This window comes from Acanthaster planci, linkage group LG05 (genome assembly GCF_054643075.1).
Source record: "Acanthaster planci isolate LZ-2023a linkage group LG05, COTS_SCS, whole genome shotgun sequence".
Lineage (NCBI taxonomy): Eukaryota > Metazoa > Echinodermata > Asteroidea > Valvatida > Acanthasteridae > Acanthaster > Acanthaster planci.
In genome coordinates, this window is record NC_141781.1 from 16,107,062 (window position 1) to 16,129,076 (window position 22,015).

General features: G+C 42.5%; 2 protein-coding genes and 1 long non-coding RNA gene across 16 annotated transcripts in view; 2 read left to right on the plus strand and 1 right to left on the minus strand.

Moving 5' to 3' along the window:
• The window catches only part of LOC110990503 (uncharacterized), a 234,114-nt gene that overhangs the window by 84,936 nt on the left and 127,163 nt on the right, over positions 1-22,015 (plus strand). For 13 of the 14 annotated variants that reach the window (XR_015425229.1, XM_087136873.1, XM_087136866.1 and 10 more), the window contains one exon: positions 16,482-16,675. Coding sequence is in view for 13 of the 14 variants with exons in the window: in XM_087136873.1 (XP_086992999.1) it covers positions 16,482-16,675 (194 nt within the window). In the remaining variant the exon portion in view is untranslated. Of the gene's footprint in view, positions 1-16,481; positions 16,676-18,491; positions 21,825-22,015 lie in introns of those variants that run through there. The other variant, XM_087136878.1, reaches the window with a different exon arrangement.
• The window catches only part of LOC147799111 (uncharacterized), a 63,868-nt gene continuing 43,763 nt past the window's right edge, over positions 1,911-22,015 (minus strand). Inside the window, exons 2-4 of the long non-coding RNA XR_015425231.1 lie at positions 15,832-15,978; positions 12,259-12,374; positions 1,911-4,800 (exon numbers count right to left, since the gene is read on the minus strand). This is a non-coding gene — a long non-coding RNA (uncharacterized LOC147799111). The remainder of the gene's footprint in view (positions 4,801-12,258; positions 12,375-15,831; positions 15,979-22,015) is intronic.
• Positions 8,740-12,650, plus strand: LOC147799112 (uncharacterized). The gene has a single exon (XM_087136883.1). It carries the CDS (start codon positions 8,740-8,742, stop codon positions 9,655-9,657), a length of 918 nt encoding a protein of 305 aa, XP_086993009.1. The 3' UTR covers positions 9,658-12,650.

Consider the following 22,015-nt stretch of genomic DNA (forward strand, 5'->3'; position numbering starts at 1 on the left):
TTGCTGTGTGTATGCACGGTATACGTGTTGTCATTGCATGCACTGTGTACAACTTGCATCCATCTGCCATTGTGTTTCATTCTCATGGTGGTCCAATGTCGTCAACGTCGATAAAAAATGTCATACAAAGTAGTTAATAGGGAAGGGGCTCTGAATGTAGACAAAGGATTAAAGAATTCTTGGAAATTTTCCTGGCTGGAAGCCAAGGTGGACAGAGAATTAACCAACAGAAATCGATATATTATCGTGACTTTCTCGTGAAAATCAACAAACCTGAGTACTACTGCAGGCTTCAACCTTAAGCTTCAGATGGTCAAGGCCACTTGGCCTTGAATGCTCCCAAAAACCAAAGGGCATCAAGGCCAATTGAAAGGGCACCAAGGCCACTTTGAAATTTGTACTTATCATGCTTGGTGACTTCAACAGACTTTTCTTTAATTTCAAAATGATGTTTTTACTTTCAACCTGCAATTTTCATTGTGTCTGTTCACATGCATGTTGAGCAGTCTGCTTGAATTGAACAGTAAAATAGCGAGGAAAAAATAGAGTCATACTCCCATCCGCAATCCCCCCCAAAATAGCGACTCGGTCTCAATATGTGTAATGTAGAGAATCCAATGCAGAATGTGTAATTCTGTGCCGCGACTTGTAACCAGTCTATGTATTAAAGTAGTCTGGTGCCACTGTAACTCGGCGGCCAGGGCTCTTTAGAGGGCACTCCGGCAGGGCAGCCGTCATCTTCAGAGGATCTGAGTGCCTTGTCACAATAAATTTATATTTGCCGGATCTGTTTGGTTGAAATATACAACCAGGCAGCTAATTTGGACAGGGTACAGACAGAATGAGCAAGGAATACGTTTCCTTTTGGGTGGAACTCTATTTATTTTAGAAGACTTGGCTATATCCGTGGCACTATCAGCTGCAAACGTATCAACCTGCCAACTCGGCTTACTCCGGCTCCGGAATTATTAAGTTACTAATCTACTCCGCCAGTACCCGACTGGAAGTCAATTCACCCTGCCAGTCCCTGACTGGAATTGCTGAATTTACTCCATCAGTCCCTGACTGGAATTATTCTGCCAGCTGCCTGCTGGATGTAACACTCAGCCCCGAGCTGTGGCTACTCACTGGTCCCAGACCGGGATTTCTCCGCCAGTCCCTGACTCGAATTGCTCAATTTACTCCGCCAGTCCCTGACTGGAATTACTCTGCCAGCTCCCTGCTGGATGTACCACTCAGCCCCAGGCTGTGGTTACTCACCAGTCCCAGACCAGGATTTACTTGCTACGCTGACATCGCAGTGCTTCTACCACTGGTAGCGTCGGTTCCTCTTCATGAAATATTTCCATGCCCAACGTCACTTCCGGAGTGCAGGAGTATACCGAACCAGTGAGTTACCGCAGACTGGGTGTCCCTAAACCGACCACAGCACTTGCTCAGCGGCAACTGTCTTTTTTTTATTCACTTAGTCGTATGAGTGACCAATCAACCAATATTTATCAAAAGAATTTGCTTGTAACGTTGATCCAAAACATACAGTATTAATTAGTCAACTCCGGCAAATATAGGCCTATTTACCAAGTGATCATTTACACAAGCAAACATAGATTTACATTCCAATTCGCCTCACAGGTGAACAATAAATTAGGAAGGTAGCAATTGTAAAGTTTGTTAGCGTCCTTGTGTTCAATCAACAATTAGTCTGAATCTTATTATTTATACAGGACAATAAAGAACTGCACTAACGTGAACCAACCACAGCGCTTGCTCAGCGGCAACTGTGGCGTGCAGGTGAATCCACAATTTATAAACCCGCTTCAGCACAGTGAACGTTCTGATTGGCCGCTTGCGCCCGCATGGAAGTGTCCGCGTGCAGCACCACAACAAAAGAGTTTCTGTGTCAAGCTCGGTCCAGTTGGCAACATAAATGATTTATTGTTGGAATTCCTTTAGAGAATGCACCTCTAAACTTCATTGTAAAATAGGAATATCCTTGGTTAGCAGGGAAGAAATTATGAGCCATCTCGTATCCATATCTAATAAATATTTATACTCGAGCAACACTTGAATTTTGCGCCCGGCAGCGAGACTTTGTGCGTCCCACGTCAAGAACTCTGGCAACACAAAGCGGTCACATGAGACCTCATGTCACACAACTCTAGTACGTTGATATGGTTACCATACCATGCTATCTGAGCGAAGCAAAACCAGTCTGTGAAAAAAAGTGCTCAGTGTGGCTGCTCGCCGTTGACAGAAATGCTAGTGCTAAACAGTAAAACTTGAAAGTTGAATACGTGGTACAGGTAGGTCTACTGATCATTGAAGAGGGGCACATCGGCCAAGTGGCTGAAAGGTACGCGCTATTTTTAAAGGGCATCACAGCAATTCACTGGGGCATCGCAGCAGTGGCCGCTGGGTGGCGGCATTTAAGACCAAAGCCTGCTACTGTAGTCAACTCAAAAACTATATCCCCTAGTGTCACAAGTAATGCAGTACTCCTCTGTATGAGACAGTTTTCACTTTTAATAAATTGTGATAGAATTTTGTGGATCACTGATAACTGCATGTGTGTGTATTACACTTCTAGGTCTTTGATTGTCACCAATTGTAGCTTACATGTATAATTGCAATTGAAGTGAATGTAGACAAAGGTTTTGTTGCAGTAAAAATGTTATAATTGTATCCCTCAAAGTAAGAACAGCTCTTGTGGTGGCTTACATGTAGTACCTGAATCCCCTCCTATATTCAAATGGATATGCTGCGAATTGTAGGAAAGCAATGGCCGACACAACTTGCAAAACCCTCCGACGAATGTTTCGTGGATTTTTCATTTTCCCCAAATCACACCCCTGGTTTTGGGTCCATTAAGGAGGAGGTGGGGCGGGGGCAAGGATGGAAGTGAAGAGACTTGATTGTTGGTGACTTAATTTACCAAGAACAACTTCTCACAGTGCCTTATGGAAAGAGAGGTAAATTCTGAAAATAATTTTTGAAATGAATTAAAGACCGTCCCTTGGGCTTTGTTGACTCACTGCACATATATGTGTGCATGCATAATGATAGCCTTCCAATGTAAACAGAGTAAAACATGTAAGACATGGAAATCCAGATAAAAATAAAGGTTACATTTTTGAATATTCAGTTAGACTTGGTCTGGTCATTTTGCCATCATAAGTATCATGACTGTCTATATGTATATATGTTCCCAATAATCTTTCTGCATGCTTCCTTTCTTGGACGTTTCTTTTTGAAGAACTCTGTGCATGTGCAAAAGGGTTTACTTCAAGGTAAAAATGCAATACATCTACACAGTATTTTAATCTATTATTTGAACTTTTTTGACAAATTTGTTAATGATCAGTACAATGTCTTGCCATAAACATATTCTTACAACTCTCAGGAAACTGTAATAAAAAAGAGTGTATTTCAACAGGAAATTATTTTTAAGAGGACATTTATGTTCTACAAGTCTGTATCATCAGGCAGACATACATACTTAAATAATGTAAACTTTGAAATTTAATAAGTACCGCACCAATGTCCAACCATTTGTTGTCAACTCATTCCCCCATGATCTTTTTAGTACTTCATCAACAGAATAGCCTTGAAACTGGCAAAGATAAAATAAAATGAGTTTGCCAAACAGCCTGGCTTTATAAAGCTGTAAAGCCCAAAATTTGATTGGAACAAAACACCCCAAAAAGGTCTTTCAATTTACAAAAAAGACAAACACCTGTACAAATTTCTGAGAGCACCTTCCAGTAGAAGCAAAATTTACAAGCTATATACATCATGGTTTAGATTAAGTGGCCTTTCCATACTAATAAATATTATTCTTTGTTCTCGGCCAGAATACTTTAACCACTTCCCGCCAGGGTGCCCGGTTTCGGGCACCGTGTGTTCATACGCAGAGCTGGGGTGCCAGGTTTCGAACAAAAGAGCTTCGACTTCCATTTTGCGAAGGTAATCCGGCACTGTTTTTAAACAGTATACCACTGTTTTGGGCATAGTGCGCCCTCGGATTAGCACTGCGGACAAAAGTGCTCCAGGGCCCCATTGATGAGCGACACAGTGCTGCTGCTCGCTAATCCAGCTGTGTATGAAAAGACGCTACTGGCATTCGTTGGAACAAAGGAAATTATGCCTCAAAATTCTGGGCTCTCTTTTACAGGGCTACAGGCCTGGGCTGAATACTCGGGCATCAATGAAGGTTGCCTGTTGGATTAGAGTAGCCACCAGACAATCATTCATGTGGGTGTAAACGTCCAGTAAATTAACACGTGAATTTTTGAAGAATTTTGAAAATGGAAATCTTGAAAAGGTCCCGTCATCTCATCCACCCGACAGGAAGTGGTTAATTTATTCATGCAACTAAATACATGGTACAGCTCCATGGTGTTTGAGGAGTATCTTTTTCAGCTGACCAGCCATGTTCCCAGTGAAAAATAAAAAGGAAAGGAAAAAAGCAATGAGAAACATGGAATTTAGGAAAATAAATTTACAGTTATACAATGTAGTTATATATTCAGCACCATGGTGTTGGGGAGTTTCTTTTTTGACTGACCTACCATGTTTCCCCTTTGAAAAAAAGAAAAAAGGCATGAGAAACTTATGTACACAAGACCTTGTGCAATGGAGAGCAGCTTTCTGCTGATATCTTTGCATACGTACATACATCAGGTTCACTGGAGGCACCAACGCACCAAGCCAGGAAGTTGAAGAGTAAGTGTGCAGTAGCCTTCTTTGCAGCCTCTGTGGTGAGGTCATCAGCTGTTGGTGGCCATCTGACCGTTGACTAATCTACCAAAAGGAGAGGCACAAGATTTTAACATAATTCTATTATCTTGGAAGTAATTTCAAACAAATATGCATGCATTTCAAGTTTTGCTATTCGTGTTTTTTCCTTACTCTTCCTTTGAGAGTAGACTGGGCATGGTTGGCAGTATTATCGTCTTTCGCTCAAACAGCAAAAAACAGCACACAATCACTTTGGATATAGAAAATACCAAATGTCATTACATTTCTCATTTTTGGATGTTGGGTATACATGTGTCTTCTGCTTTCAACCTACCCCAAACAGTCCCTATATATGCAAATTCCTTTGTGACTGATTCAGTTCGCTAAATGTTCTGATCAACCTCAAGTCCCATGATGCATAGCGGAATGGCCGCCATGTTCATCCTTCTTTTCCATAGCTTGATTCTAAATGGACATGTCTTTTTGACATCTTCTAGTTCATCAAGTTTCCGTTTCATTGCACACCTTTGTGATATTCTGATCAAACCGTAACGTATTGTAATAAAGGTACATTCTATATTTCTGAGTTTATGTGTATATTTTCTCTTTTCTTGTGTGTGCATTTCATAGATCATTGACTCTACGCTGTTACTGCCGAGCGATACATAGGGTCATCGGGGCGACCCTTGGTATTGTTGGGCATTCCGCGAGGCGGTGCGAGTGGTCGAATACCACAGTCCCCCTCTTTCCTTGGTATATTTATAGGGTCAACGGGGCAACCCTGGGTTTGTTGTGGTTTGCGAGGAAGTGCGAGCGTTCTAAATTTTGCGACCCCACACATTCCCCTTAATAGACGGACAGGAGTCGGTCTGCGGAGGATCGAGTGGCATTTTGCTAAACTTGCAATCCCATGGCTAATCCCTGCTGGCAATACCATCTTTGGTTCAGTTCAGGGTTGGCCCACGCCACGCTTCAAGGGCCTGAGCTGCAGTGTGTGCAATATCTGTATGCTCAGTTCCCCAACGTAACACCGAAGCAATAGTGCAGAGTGGCGCCGCACTCGAGGTTGAGATTCTCCCGCTTGATGGGCCTGGGTGCAACACTTCTGTGTCCCAGTCCCTAAGCTCTTTGAACGGGTGGTGCTGGTCGACAACAAGCTACCTTGGGCAACACCCGACATTGGCATAGCTAACAATTCTTCACTCCAGAGGGGCCCCACGCCGCCAACACTAGCTACAATGGCTGCATCACCCGTGGTGTCATTGTCTTCAGACACCCTTTCAATCGGGGCACCCCGCCGTGACAAAGACACTGACGCTTCACGGGACAACAAAACACTGCCTCCCGGTGCACTACCGGCATAGACGATACCAGGCCATGCGGGCTCACCACCACCCGCGCCCGGGACAACAGAGCCCACCCGCCTCCTGTGCCGTTGGGGTTTTCGATCCCCGTATGTCACCCCATCTTCAGGCTTCCTTCTGGGCCTTTCTGAGAAGACTGCTTCTACCCCTGCAGTTCACCAGCCCCATCCTGCTGTATCTTTACTGCAGTCAGGGCAGGCCTCCGACGCCCCAACTCACCAGGCGTCGACCACTGGCTCTACAACCAGTTCACCCATACGCAAGAAATGCAAACATTCTTTGTCTTCTTCTGCATGGTCTAAGTGTAAGAAGTCTCACTCCTCACAGAAGGAGGACACATCGGCCGACATCATGTCAGCTGTCCACATGCTCTCGGAGAAGCTCTTTTCTATAGCCAGCCATCTACAGCCCAACTCTGCTCCCACGACGATCTGTATCTGCATCCACATCTGGATCCGCATCTGCATCCGCATCTGCATTCGAACCTGCGTTCATCGGCGATCCGATCTTAATATGATGGTTTCGCCCCTTTGACTTATCCAGGTTCTGGCGCAGTCTACAGCTCACCTCCTCCGGCCCCTGGCCACCCAATGACATGACGTTGTTCCCCCTTCCTCGGATCAACTGCAGATGGAGTGGGATACACCCTCTGAAGATGAGGATATCTCAACCTTAACCCTCCTGAGGCACGGCTCCGCCTTCTTCAGAAGGATATGGTCCACATATTTGGCCTGCCTTCCAATCAGTCTACGGCTGAGGCCTCTTCTTCAAGCGTCACCCCACTAGGTTGGAGACATCAACACCAATTTTTCCTGAGCTTCCACTCGACCGCTCATGCATTGAGATGTTTAAAGTTCTGGCCGATGCTAAACAATGGCATCCTTACCCACCCAGGGCCTCAACTTATTTCCAGTTTGCTAGGGAGGACTTTGATAATTTCGTCTCTGCCCCTGAGATTCCAACGGAGGCTCAAGATAGACTTTCCTCTGACGCTCACAAACCTACCGGAAAGTTTCCATTTAAAGACAAGGACAAGTGTTTCCTCGAGTCTACTCTTGCTAAACTAAAGCCTCACAACATGGCCTTTGCTGCACCGCATTTCTGGCACTCCTCTCTGAGTGTTTGGCCCGAGTGTGTGACGAAGATTTACAAAATACTCCTGACCTGGCAGTTTTCGCACTTCGAGTGCTCGATGAGAGCGTCAACTCTATCTTCGAGCTGTTCGTTCAGATCTCCATTCTAGCCACTTCTGCACGTAGATCCAACACTTTAGACGCCATGAACATTCCCTTTGAGGGAGTCAAGTCAAGACTTCAGGATCTTGAGGATCCTCTTTATGATAAAGACCTTTTCGCAGGGAAGTTCATGAAGGTGATGGAATCTGAAGTTAAATGTATTGACACAACATGTAAATTTAACTTCTGTGACCTTTCACCGGTCGCTCCACCTTGCCAATTTCGTCCCGATAATTGCCGGGCTCAACCCTTCAGACCTCCACATCAGGAGAGTTATGCTACCTTTCTCTCCTTTTGTCAACCTAGTCACCAGACGAATCACAGCCATCCATCCCCCTCTGGGCCTACCAAGCTTCCCCAGAAGAGCTTCGAAGGAAGAACTACCGAGCTGCGTTACCCCGACCTCCTGGGGTAAGCATCGTTGACTATTTAGATTTGCCTCTGTGGCGGGCGACTTCAACTCTTTGCAGGGTCTTGGGAGAAAGTCACATTGGACAGCTGGGTGCTCGCAACCATTTGTTATGGATATGCCCTTGAATTCACGAGCATCCCTCCGTCTGTACCTATCCTCCGTCCGACTTCAGTTCCTACCGACAATAACAAATGACAGGCACTGGAGTCCGAGATAGACTCTCTCCTTCGGAAATGTGCTATCCGCCCGGTTCCCAAATCTCAAGCAAACAACGGCTTCATCTCAACTTTCTTCCTCACTCCAATAAAAGAACTCAACAGCTGGCATCGTATTATCAACCTCAAACCTCTGAACTGCTTTATCTGCCCGAAGAAATTCCGCATGGAGACCCTGCAGACTGTCACCCAATCTCTACAGGTTTCATGCTGGGCCTCTTCCATAGACTTGAAAGATGCAAACCTCCACATTCCGACTCACCCACAAAGCTACGAATACCTTCGCTTCCTGTACAACAGGAACCTCTTTGAATTCACGGCTCTCCCCTTCGGCCTCTACATTTCACCGAGGGTGTTCTCAAGGGTTGCAAAGATCGTCGCTGCTCACCTTCGAAAGCAGGACGTCATGCTGTTCCAGTACGTGGACGACTGGCTGATCATCGGCAGATTGTTCAATGAAACAGAGGTTTGTACCCACTTTACTTGCGACGTCACAAATTGGCTGGGCTTCATCATCAACATCATCATCAGATCTTCGCCGAAGTAGAAAAACCGAACATCGATCTTTTCGCCTCAGCGGAGAACGCCCAACTGCCAGTGTTCTGCACCAGGTTTTACCACCTGCAACCCTGGGTAACAAATGCTCTTCAAATCGACTGGGAAGGGATGTTGGCCTACGCTTTCCCTCCAATATCCCTAATACCAGCAGTTCTCTCCAAGATTGAAAGGGAGCGCTACCGTGGCCTTCTCACTGCCCCCTTTTGGCCACGCCAGCCATGGTTCCCTCGTCTGACAAGACATCTCGTCCGGGTACCAGTGATCCCGACAGACCGGATCTGCTACATCAGCCGAAGTCGGGCATGCTTCACCCTCATCCGACGCCACTACACCTGACCTGTTGGCTGTTGTCAAACAGTCCTTTAGATCAGCAGGACTTTCTAATGAAGCTGCCCAAATGGCCTCAGAGAGTCAACGCCAGTCTACATGCGACATCTATGACTCCAGATTACAACATTTTTACTTCATGGTGTTCAGAGCGAGGTTTGTCTCCGACCAAAGTTTCTGTGACCTCTGTAGCTGACTTCGTCATGCACCTGGTCCAATCAGATCTCCAGGTTTCAAGTATCCGTAACTACCAGTCAGCCATTGCGGCTATACTAAATGGCTTCCCAGATGGTTTGACTGTGTCCGACAATACTGCTCTTAAACATCTACTCCGGGGGATTTTTCTTGAGCGTTCCCCAACTAAAAGACTAATTCCTTCATGGGACTTGTCAGCTGTCCTCCAACTGCTTGTTGATCCTCCCTTTGAGCCTCTCAGCGACGCATCGTTGATTAACTTATCGGTGAAACTGGCATTCCTGCTGGCAGTTACTACCTCACGGCACGGCAGTGAACTGAAGGCATTGTCCATCTCAGATGGCCACATCCCATGGGAACCCAATGGTGTTAGTCTCATCCCAACACTAGGGTTTCTCACCAAGAACCAATCAGCTTCCTTCCATCCTGACATTTTTGTGCCAGACTTTACCAAACACACTGGGACTCTGGATGACAAACCATGGTGCCCAGTGCGCATTCTTAACTGGTACTTAGCCAAAACCAAAAAACTCAGAGGTTTAACTTTGCAGCTTTTCATCACACCTAAGTCACAGCTAAAGTCACACCTAAGCACTATATTCATGTATGAGTAGCCACTGGCCCTGTGTACTTACATGTTGCATGTTGTGTTTGAGTCGTTTGCAGTCTTTCCTAATATAAATTTAAAATTAGCATAAATAACAAAGGGTACTTTTTGTGCATGCCTGTGATTTTTAAATTAATATGTGTTGTTTTGGATTCAGAAAGACTTTGGAACAAGTGTAGTGAAGTGTAGTGAAGTAGTGTAGTCTTGCTTGTGTTTCTATCTTCCCCTGTTTAAAGAAATAGTGACAACAGAACTAAATTGCACATTTATTTTATGATTTGTTGTGTCAGTAAACAACTAGAAAAGTGCTTTATCAAACAGTAAAGATGCTTTTTGTTTGGTTGGACTTGTTTATTGCTTGCCAACACAAAGGGTGGAAAAAGAAAGCTTTCTTCTTTTTCTTCTGTTTATCTCTAAATCAACCTCATATCCTCCTATGACTTTAAACTACATATACATCTGATGATGAGACTCTCACTTTTATGGGCATTTTGGAATGTGGAGTTACCTCCTAATAGTGTACCACTACTCCTAGGTGTGCTCTGGAATGGAGCGGTAGCACCTGTAAGGGCTTTTACCTGGGATATAACAAAGGGCCCAGCAGGTTCTAGTATCTGAACAATTTGTAGCAAAAGCAGAAAAGCCACAATGGGAAGGTTACTTTCAAAGTTAACCACGTAATGCTGGGATTCTTTTGACCGCGACTGCTGGGCTGCGGTATGCCCGGAATGCAAAGCTCTGTCCAGCAGCAGGCCCCATTGAAACCGCAGCTGCGTGGTGAATAGAGTGTATGTGTGGTATGCACTAATCCTCACACAAAGTGTTGGCTGTTGACTGTTGACTGTTGACGGTGCGAAGGGGTTAAAGCTGCACTCTAATGGAGTTGAAAAATCGAAATAATTTGTTTACCGTATAAATGATGTGTCTCAAAGTTTCCAGCAATACTCCTTTTTGATGTTTTTATGTTGGCTTATGATGTAAAATAACTAATAAAAACCAAGAACTTTGTGTCTGTGGATCGTCTGTTTGAAAAAAAAATTTCTTTGTTCCACTCCCAGAGGGTGCTACATAAAACGTGGTTTCTGGTTCCCTGTCTTAAACCAACATCAACGCAATATGAATTACGGAAACCCATGCAAAGTTTTGACAAATGTGGTGGTAGCAACGCGACCAGCGCTAACGCTCAGCTCATAGCTCAGCACGTGTATGGGATCGAGTGAAAACGCGGACGAGAATTTAGGATTTTCCTAATTCTCCCTATGTCTCATGATGCCCCCAGATTGTGTGGTTGCCGGTTGTACCCGGCATCCTCAAAGAATCGCGATTTTAGGTTTTTTAAATTCCCGAAAATTGACCGAGTTCATCGGTAGTGGATGAGAGTTGTCTGCACCACTCGTGCAGAGTTTACGACAGTATGCAATCAACACTTTGAATTGATGACAACTGACAAGATCAGTCGTCTGGGCTGAAGCAACAACTTGACCTGAAGGCAAGATACATACTCAAGGTGGGAGAAGTACCAAATTTAAAAATTTAACCCTCCATAGCCACTAGGACCGGCCCTACCGATCATGCCGGGCAGTCTCATGCAGCCAGACGTTCAAGAGGGGCGTATGAGAAGAGGGAGAAACAAAGGGGCCTAACATTTTGGTTTATTTTCTTGGATTAATTATAGAGCCTTAAATTCTTTTGTATTTCTTCGAAACTCTGGAGCATATTTGATTTTAGTCGTAACATGAAGTAGGGGCCCTAATGGTTTCAAAATTTATAACTGGACTAAAATAAGACCTTAAAATGAATTGTCAAAATGTGTGTCTTATGGCCTAAACACTTGGACATAAAAAAGATAGGCTGAGGCAGGGCCTAGTAAGGTATATCAGTGAGCATGAGCGATTCAAAATCCTATGGGGAAAATAGGCAGTGGAGTTAGCAGAATGTAATTGCTTTGTGTCCAGGTTGGCCGTGTGGGAAGAATTACAAAAAAAATGAAACAAAGTAACCCCAGTTACATGCACATGTAGGCTACATGTTGTTCGAAGTATGGACTGATCCAAATCCAAATTTTCTAGGGGCAGGCAGACAAACAAACCTGTTTTATTGGGCAGAGCTGTGTTTTTGTGCTTTTTGAAGGGAGGGAATAGAGAACAAAATTACTATGTATATTTAAAACTTCTATGTGCCTGCTTTGCCCGCCTCCCCCATTCTTACCCTGCACTTTCACCCAGATTTTCCCTTAACCTGCAGCCTAATTCTTATACATTCCACATGTTTTGAAACTTTTTTTACAGGCAACAGCCCCTTCCTTTGATGAAGACCTGCGATTCCACACACTCATATAAGAGATATTTTCTACATGATGCAACTGCAATCCTAACCTATTCAATTTGATAGCAGAAACAATACATAGTAAAGGAAAAAAATGAAAATTTAGATTGACAGCAGTGAGTGGAAAGAAGCAAGTTGTATTGAAGAGGATTAAAAGAATGGGCATGCACAATAAACAAGATGGTGTGTTATGGTGTTTTAAAACTGTTTTTACCTTAGATAAAAAAAAAAAAACAGACAAAGCACTAATCCAACTGAGGATATCAGAATCCCCGGTACTCACCATCTACATGTGGATACCTTTTTTTGAATGTTGTCCATGAAGCAATGGAACTCTGTTGTGGCATCCAACCCCAACACCACTGAACTGCTTGACGATATGCCATGTGGCGATATTTCCTGAGTAAAAAATAAAACACATGAAAAGCTAATGATAACTAATAATGCAAAAAACCAATAGTACTATTTTTATGGAGATAAAAAACTTTGACCAAAAAAACCCACTATAAATAAAGTATAGACATTTGGGCTTTAAAGAAACTTAGTCCAAGCATGGTAGTGATATAAAAAATGGGGGTTTTTTTTGATAAGGAACAAAAAAAATCTTAAGCGTAAGATGCAAAACACAGGGATACCCACAGTAAATAAAATCCTAATCAATATTGATAATCACACCCCCCCCCAAAAAAATTCAATAAAATTCATGAACTGTATATACTGGTCAAGAGTGCCCTGGACAGCGTTTCTGCCATACTGAGTCAGTGGTACTGCATGTGAGTTGTCTGTAGCATTGCAGAATGTAAGCAACAGGCATCAAACCAGTCATGGTTAGAGATCTACACAGAGAAATAGTGTGCATGGCAGCACTGCAATTTCCAGGGGATGGGTGGCAGCATTATGATGAACAATTTCGTCATGGAAACATACCCTTTCTAATCTTGGGGGTACTTCATTCTGAATTGTGGATTACTGTTGCGCCTGCACTGGTCATGGCGGCATCACAGCCAGGGTATATGTTTGCATGCTGCGTCTGGTGCATCGGCCAAAAGAAGGGATATTGTTTTGGTTTCCATGGCCTTTGTGATTTCCATTTTTGAACAAGTGCAAGTTTCTGCATAAGTGTAGTAAATGTTTGGACATGGTGCAGTGATATACCGGCCAGGGTCCCAGCTTCGGGCCTTGACTGAGATTGGGTCAACAAAATAAGTATGAATGGATGAAAATGTGGAAAACCCCAGTAAACCCCACTTGAGCAAGGATCCGCAACCTGGGTCCGCCTCCTTTCAGGGACGAAAACATTTTGTACCTCCAACGCCAATTAACCTACAGGTCTTGGCTTCTTGGCTGACAAGTTATCCAATAGGGAGGATGCTGCTACATTACTAGCTGGGTTTACAAATGTTTTTCCTTTGGATACAAAGTTCCATGCATTAGTCAAGATTCATATTGTCTTTTGTCAGCTGAACAAAATTCCACCATCGTCAAAGAGAAACTGAGCAAAGAAATACAGATGGAGCAGTTTCTGGCCCGTTTTCTCATCAGTCATACCCCAACATACAGTGTTTTCCCATTTGTATTAGTGCCAGAACGTGAGCAAATTCATTCAGGTTTATCCACAACTTGTTCTTATCCACCACTTATCCACCATGCATGATCATGGGGACTCGATTAATGATTTTATCCACAGAAACCAATGTAAAGTGCATTACGCCTCATTTGATGAGGATGTTCACATGACAATTGGTGCAGGTTGCAAAGCAATTGTCAAATCTGATATTAAGCGGGTCTTTTGGCTCTTCCCTGTTTCCCAAAGTGACTATGAGTTGTTAGGCTCTACATTTCATGGCAAATTCTATTATGATCAATGCTTGCCAATGGGTTGTTTCATATCTTGTGCATTGTTCAAAACATTTAGTACATTCCTAGAGTTTCTTTTTTTTTGCGCAGGTTGGCACCTTCAACCATTGCTTCATATGTTGCTGGGGTGGCATTTGTTCACAAAATCAATGGTTGGCCAGACCCAGCGCAGGATGTCATAGTAACTAAACTGTTAGAGGACTGTAGGAGGGATCGGCCATCTGTTGACGATAGACTGCCTATATTCTTACAATTCTGGCAGACCTGTTGAATGCATTACCTCATATCTGCTATTCCCATTTTGAAAGTACGATGTTTCAAGCCGTCTTGCTTTCAGCATTTTTGGTTTTATGAGAGTTGGGGAATTTATTGCAAGATCACAGTGCTCAAACCAGAATTCCCTTTTGTCCATATCTGACATTGAGTTTTGTCACAAGAATGCTGCAGTTGATTCAGTGCTAATCTCATTTAAATGAGGAAAACCAACCAGACGGGGCCTGCTCAAACAGTTAGGCTTACTCGTTCACAGAATGAGACAATATGTCTAGTGACCACTTTATGTGATTATATTGCTGTTCGACCACAGATTTCTCAACCATTAGTTTGCCACTTTGATGGCAGCCCCTTGACAATGTATCAGTTTGATGCAGTGTTGAAGAAGAAGTCTCCTTTTGTGGACTTGAGGGGTTGAGTTTTTGGGCTCACTCTTTTTGCATTGGGGCCGCAACTACGGCTTTTGTGTTTGGGGTCCCTCCAGCAGACATTAAGCACATGGGTCATTGGTGGTCTGAATTAGTTTTTTTCATACATTAGGCCTGCACCACCTCCTGCTATCCTGGGAGTTTGAGCACTGTATCCAACCTTAGCTGAGTCTCTTCTTCCTTCCTTCACGTTGTTCACAGGTCCTGTATGAATCATTGGTGATTCCATTGTGCAATGGGCCTCAAACCCCCAGAATCTGCCTCATCCAGTGCTTTGGAATGGCCATAGTGGGGCAACAATTGGTCATGTTCATTCCTTAGTGGCGGGTATGATAGGACCACCTCCATCAGTAACTGTTTTGCACGTCGGTGCAAATGACCTGCTGTCCATGGATGCCTTTTGCATATGGCAACACATGTTCATACAATTAGAAGAAATCAAGGAACTTAAACCCACAAGTCCAAATAGTTTGGTCGGATATCTTGCTTTGTGTTTTTTACTTTGGCATGACTGCTCAGGCCTCAATGGACAGAAAGCAGCACTCTATAAACAAATGGGCTAAATCTTGTTTGCAGAAATTTGGGGCTCATGTTATTCACCATCCCCAGTTCCACTGGACGGATGTGCACCTGTGTCAATATGTTGGGGTACACTTATCACACACTGGCCATTAGCTCTTTATAGCTAACTTAGTGAGAGGTCTTTCTTGTATTCTGTAAGTTGCCCAGCATTGTTCAGGTTGTTACATTTTGCACTGAGGTCTGTCTCTCCCCGTATGGCGTGTGTGGCAGTTTTGGGTGGGAATTTGACAGACACAGTTAAGAAATGATCTATCATAATGGCCAATAAAGTTATGTTCCCATTTATAGCTGCTTTAGCATACAATGGAGGCACTATGACATTAATTTCAATGTTTTGTGACAGGCACTCAAATGGCTCCATGGAAGTTCACCATGGGCCATTCCTCCAGTAACTCTAATGGGGGAACATCAGGTGCTTGCAGCTTTAATAGTTCAGCTTTAATAGTGTTTCCATTGCAGAGTTCTTACTTGGTGTTGACATGACTGTCGGCTTTTATAGGTTTCAGGGTCTGGTGTGCCTGAATGTTATTCTGCATTTATGTGGTGAGCCAGGTGTTATAATTGTTACATTTACATGGTCTGGGGTGCCATGTTTAGATGGGACATGTGCGAGGTGTTTCTAAAACCACAAAGAATGGAGAATAGCCTCTATACTCTTCCCATCAATGCAATGCAGTGAATGCACCAATACGTCTACTCCCAACTACATAACTCACTTTTTGGTGTTGCCTTGGGGTAAGGTGTACATGTACAGTGTACCTGTGCCGTCACTCCTGGGCGAAAGACCAGCCCAGTTGTCACATCTGCCATGGGCTTGGAAACACTCATTGGCTAGAGGCTGGAGTTCACCGTGCTGACTGGCTCTAGACAAATCAGGGGAAAGAGTTGTTTTCAGCTCCTGCAGCATTTTTTCTAGTACTGAGAAGGCCCTCATTTTCTTGGCCTGTCACCTCATTCCTGAGAGAAGGAAGGGGTCATCTTTTCCCCACCCTTGATGCTGAATTTCTCTATACACCTTAAGCGTAAACTCTCTACTCGCAGACTGAAGCTTGGCATGCACCTCGCCATGGAGGAAATGACCATGGTACCTGGTCACCATACAGCCAATCAGCTGTGCAGGCTGCACACGGGTGTCCAAGAGTGCCACGTGTGCATTCTAGGAAGTGGAAGCTTGTATTTTTAAAGGGGTTGAAGATTCTCTTTTGGTTCTCTGAAAGGGGCACTTCACATGTACATGTACATATGAGGAATTTGTGTGCAGTCTTGAAGTTCCTTCTTTTTGCCTATCTTGTACCAAATTGTTCAAGGTTTGATTTCTATTTTAATAGAAATGAAAGAGTGAAATCATCCCTTTTTTAAATCTTAGATTCAGATGACTCAACAGTGAAGCATGCAGCTCAGACACCCAAGAAATGCCAGAGGAGAAAAGATCAGAACCAGCCAGTAAATGGTCAGAGCAGCTCTATGAGTATTCAATCAAGCAACCAAGTGGAGCTCATACCAAACCTGAAGGGGCTATACTCAATATGTGTGGCAAAACTACCCCAAGAACTTGAAACGGTATGTTTTGGACTTGTGTTCTGCTTGGACCTTTGCCTTATCATGGTAAAAGGCACGAACAGTGTCCAGTATTGACCCAACATCATTTGTTAATAAATTAAATCATGTTAAATTAATTTGGAAAGTGATTAATACATATTCCAAATGCATTGTAAAGACAATTTGCAAAGAAAAGACCAAATACTACCTGAAACAGATGGTTTCAAGAAAAAAGTAGGAATTTCCTGATCAATATCACGAGCGTTCCTCCAGAGTTATTCAAGTTTAGTTTAACATTGTATGGAGCAAGCACCGTTACAGTAATTTTTTAGTGGGTCTGTTCACAAAAGGGGTCACAAATTTTGGAATAAGGTGGTTGCAAATACTGTCAATCTGAATTTGCTTGTGCTAAAAAAGGAAATTGTTTTTTATGACATTTCATCAGAAAACGCTCATATTTTTTTCATGCCAGATACAGACATTTAAAAACTTTATACCTTCCCTATCAAGAATTTTAAATAAGTCTGGATTTAATTTGACAAGGTTTTGGACTTGAACAAAATCCCATTGTGGAGCCTGAAGCATTCTTTGTTTTCATTCATTTTCATTTTGTTTTACTGGGTAGCCAAATCAGTTGTCAATAAATTGTTTTCAGTGTGGGCCCTGGGTTACATAGGTAAAGAGATATAAAAAAAATATGTGAACATAAAATAAAATACATGTGATATACTCATTCAACAGCATGTGTAAAATTCCAGAAATTGGGGTCCAAAGCTGTGACATTTTTGTGTCCCTGTTACATCCAACCTTTGTTATTTGACTTGGAAATATCACTGGAATTGATTTCAGACAATTACTATTGTTTTGCAGGTAATTTGCATTAATTTACCACTCATGGAAATTAAAAATGTGTTCTGAACTTACAAAATCATATGTCAAATGTGACATAGACATGAAAAAAACAGACCCCCCTAATTTCTGGAATTTCCATGTCTCTTTCTACCCATACACTCCTATGTGTATTACAATGGGATATTGGCAGGTGGAAAAGCCCTAGTGTTGTATTTACATGTACCATAGTAGCATTCTTTTAGGCTTATAAGCTGAGTAATGAGTTATTTGATATAACTTCATATAAAAATGTCTATTTGAACATGAAATTTATTGAAAATTTAACAGCTTTTTTCCAACTACATGTGCCTCTTCACAAAATGTTTGAACCCACCCTGTGGTGCTCGTGTTTCAGAATGTGCGTGACACACATCACACACCACACACCAGTATGCATTTGCACACAATGCTGGTAGTCAAGTGTACATGTACAGTTCTTTGCTGTGGGTAAAGTTCTGTTAGCTGTGCACAACAAGATAGCCAAAATAACAGATACCATGTGACTGGCTCGAAGCCAAAAAGATACAGAATCTGTGCTGGAGGTGTTATTATACAGGATGTGTATGTAAACAATAACTATGGGTCTACGGTGTTCTACCTACTGAAACAGTCATTACATATGCAAATTTCCCATGTGCCTATTATTCATTCGCTGAAAGATTTTGATCACCCATAGTGCTACCTGACCTGCCACAATGCATCGCGGCCTCGCCACCATGATCGTCCTTCTTTTCTCAGCGCCGTAACATAACGACGTGTCTTTCGAGGCATCTTTGATTTATCTAGCTTCCGTTTTTGTTACACGGTTCTGTGTCGAATTGATCACCTTTCCTTCCTTTGTAAATAAAGTATAACCTGGATTTTATCCATTTATTTGTAAGAGTGCCCTTTTTACGTGTATATTTTTGTGTTCTTTCTTTGGTTTTCTTGTATGTGCACCCTGCAGGTGTTTACCGTCAGTATTACATGTATGAGGTTCGTTCCAGCTACACTGTGTCTACCTTACTAATAAATTATAGGCCTTAGCCGGTTGAATTCAGGGGGTTGCTGTCAGGATCTGTCATATTCCCCAGTCTTCTCCGGTTACCAGGACAAGGAAAAGGCCTTGCCGTCATCCAGGGGGTTTTAGCCAGGATCTGGCCAGGCCCCTGGTTTGTTTGGCCCCACGAAGCTGACAGGGAAGCTCCGTGGCCAACTGTGGAAGACCTGAGGAGGGACACTGCCAGAATCTGGCAAGGACCCTGTCTCCTTGGTCAATGGCTAGCCTGGCAAGCCAGCCGGGACTCCCCAGAGAGTACCCCAGCAGACGTCTCTGGGGCCCATACTACCAACATTGTGAGGTACGCCACGTCTTTCGTCCAACATGACCCAGAGAAATCCACGCAGTGCTCCAGCCAGCATTCCCCTGCGATGCCGAAGAGTACCACCTGCTATTCGACATTGGCCTAGAACATCACTTCTCCATTGGCCCCCCATGCGTGTATTCCCTATCACCGGGATACCAAAGTCACGGGGCCAGGCTCCCCACAAGTGCTCTGGGGAATGGACAAAAAATTCGAGTTATCCGAAATTTGAGTGAAAAGAAGGTCCCGATTTCTTTTGAAGTTGAGTCATTATTACGATGTGAATCATAACATGTACCTATACGCTGATGCACAGGTACAATAAATCTCCCTACGATGACTTTTAAAATGACATTGTGGTTATTTTATACTTTGGTGCCACAAGTTTTTCTTCATAGAAAGACATTTTTGCAGAGGATTTTTGTTGTCAATCGGCTAATAAATAACACATTACATGTACTGTCAATCATTTAAACTGTGTACCTTTGTGTGGCAAATCTTTCTTTTGCGTTGTGCATTTGTGATACATTGTGGTGGTCCCATTTCTGATACGGCAAAGCAGCGCCTTGCACATGCGTACTGGGGTGGGGTTTCCCGATGAGTCAGACAACTTTTTTCATCACATGAGGGTGCACCTTTTATATAAAATATAATATTTTATATAATATATTCTTATTACCAAAATGGGTCACTTGGGAGACATTCCCATAGGAATGTGCACAAAATTTTCAAATTTTACCGTCCCATAATTCAATATTCCCTAATCCGATCTTAACCAAACTTTGCATGTTTTCCTTTCAAACCCTAATCTTTCATCTCTCAAAATGTGGACACTAAAAATTTTCCTCCTTTTGGTAGTTAGAGCATTAGGGAGACATTGAAATGTCTCCCGAATGACCGAAGTCTCCCTAATGTTGAAAAATTTACCACAAAATGTCTCCCAAGTGACCTATTTGGAAATATTAAATATAATAATATTATTATTATATTATTAAATATTTAAAATATTATATTTTACCTTTCAATAAAATTGCGTAAAAACAAAAATGCTATTGGTGTCTGTTTTTGGTTTTTATTTTTCTTTATTTTCAAACTTTTGTTTATTTTTTGGGAGTGAGATTTGGCTACGCAAAAGCTCTGCATTGCAGTCACATGGTTGTCACTGCGCGTGAGCATGCTGTGGTTTGTGGCTCTAATTGGCAGCCATCGCACAGGCGTGCACAAGCAGTTGGGCCAGACCATTAGGCCAGACTTAACTTCTCGAGTGCCGTATTTATACTGCGGGGTTATGCCTTAACATGGTTCGGTTGTCATAATCAACAGGTGTTTATCTTGGCCGTTGTGGTGGTAAAAATAGGAGAGCTGCATACAGTTGTGCATTGAACTTTTTTAGTTACAGGTTTTGAAATAATTAATTTACTCAGGACAAAAGGACCAAAGGTGACGTTGGGATCGTAGTTGTCGGCATTGAGACGTTCGTTATCGTCGGTTACGATGTAGGTTTGGTTAGACATGGTTTTTATATATAGTCCATTTATTTAAGGAGTTCATAAATTGAGTGCTTTAAGTAGGAGTCACGAGTTCAGGCCAGGCAAGTCGAGACTTGTAGCAAGGGAAATTCCCTTTTCTATGTTTGAGAGTCACGGGGTCAAAGGTCTAGGTTGTTGGTGCACAAGTGAAGAGGAAGCGCCGGGGTCAAAGGTCAAGGCGAGTAAAGTGGGAAACCCCGGCGCGGGTCTGTGGAGGCAGTGGAACATAAGAAGCAGAGTGGCAAAGGGGGCTGGTCTGGAACTTTCAAATACCTACTACTGCATACCTGGAGCAGTGCGTATGTATGTATCAGAGAATTCAGTCATTTGTGTTGTAGGTAGGTACATGTATGAGCAGGTACCAAGGTATGTGCATTTTATGCCCTTTCACTGTTGTTTTATGATTTGGGATTTGAAATGTTTTTTGATAGTTTTTGGGTGAAAATAATGAATTTTTTGGGCAGGGTGGTTAGGAGCATGCGGGTGGTGGACACAAATCTAAAACTTTTACTCTCATGGCCTAATATGACCCGCCCAAGTTGGTGAACGCAACGCAGAAACGATAAAGAGATTAAGTTCAACCATTAAGTTTAACTATTTAATTCAATTCAATTGAAATTTAATTCAAAATACTTTATTTATTCTTAAAAAGGCAATTTTTGTTTGAACAGCTTATTAGAAACATTATTAATAATTAACATTATTAAAATTACCAATAAGTAAATTACAAGCAATTAATCATATCCAAACATCCACAAACAGCATATACATGGACTTGTCTTGATTAAAATGGTGTAAAAATGTGATACCTTATACTGTACATAAAAACTTAGACAATTAATGTAACCATGACATAAAATAAAGGTAAAATGACTAGTAAGATTTAAAATAACAAAATATGAACTAAAAACTGTCTAACAAGAGCAAATATCATTTGTTTAAAACTGTAATAGCCACCAGTATGAACAAGAATTTCCTTCTGTTGGTTTTACATGGAGGGCATCTTAGACGGCCCCCCAATGGGAAATATTCGAACAGGGTTTTCAACACTTGATCAGTTTCACTGGCTAGGATCGATTTAGCTTTTCTAAGTACTTGTTGTTCACAATAACTGACTAAGGTTTCTTTAGAGCCCTCTGGTTAGTTTGGAACCCAGATTAACAATCTTCTGCTAATTGTTCTTGTTTTTAGCACTTAGGTTAATATACCAGGAAATGATTGAAAAACACAATACACTTTCAATGAATGACCAATAAAACCCACTCAGAATGGTTTTGCCAACAGAAAGGTCTTTAATTTACGTAAAAAAACAAGTGCTGTTGGCATTTCTTGACAATTACACATGTTTTCATCCCATCTAAGCTTGTCATCAAATATGGCTCCGAGGTATTCATATTTGGATACAATTTCAACTTCCTGGTCATGAACGACAGTTTTCGAGACACCTTCTCTCTTTTTCCTAAAATCAACAATGAGGTCCTTGGTTTTGAGTACATTCAATTTCAGAAATGAATGATCACACCAATCAACAAATTCTTGAAGAGCATACCATGACTATTATTTGACTCAGACAGGAGTGAAATCAAAGCACTATCATC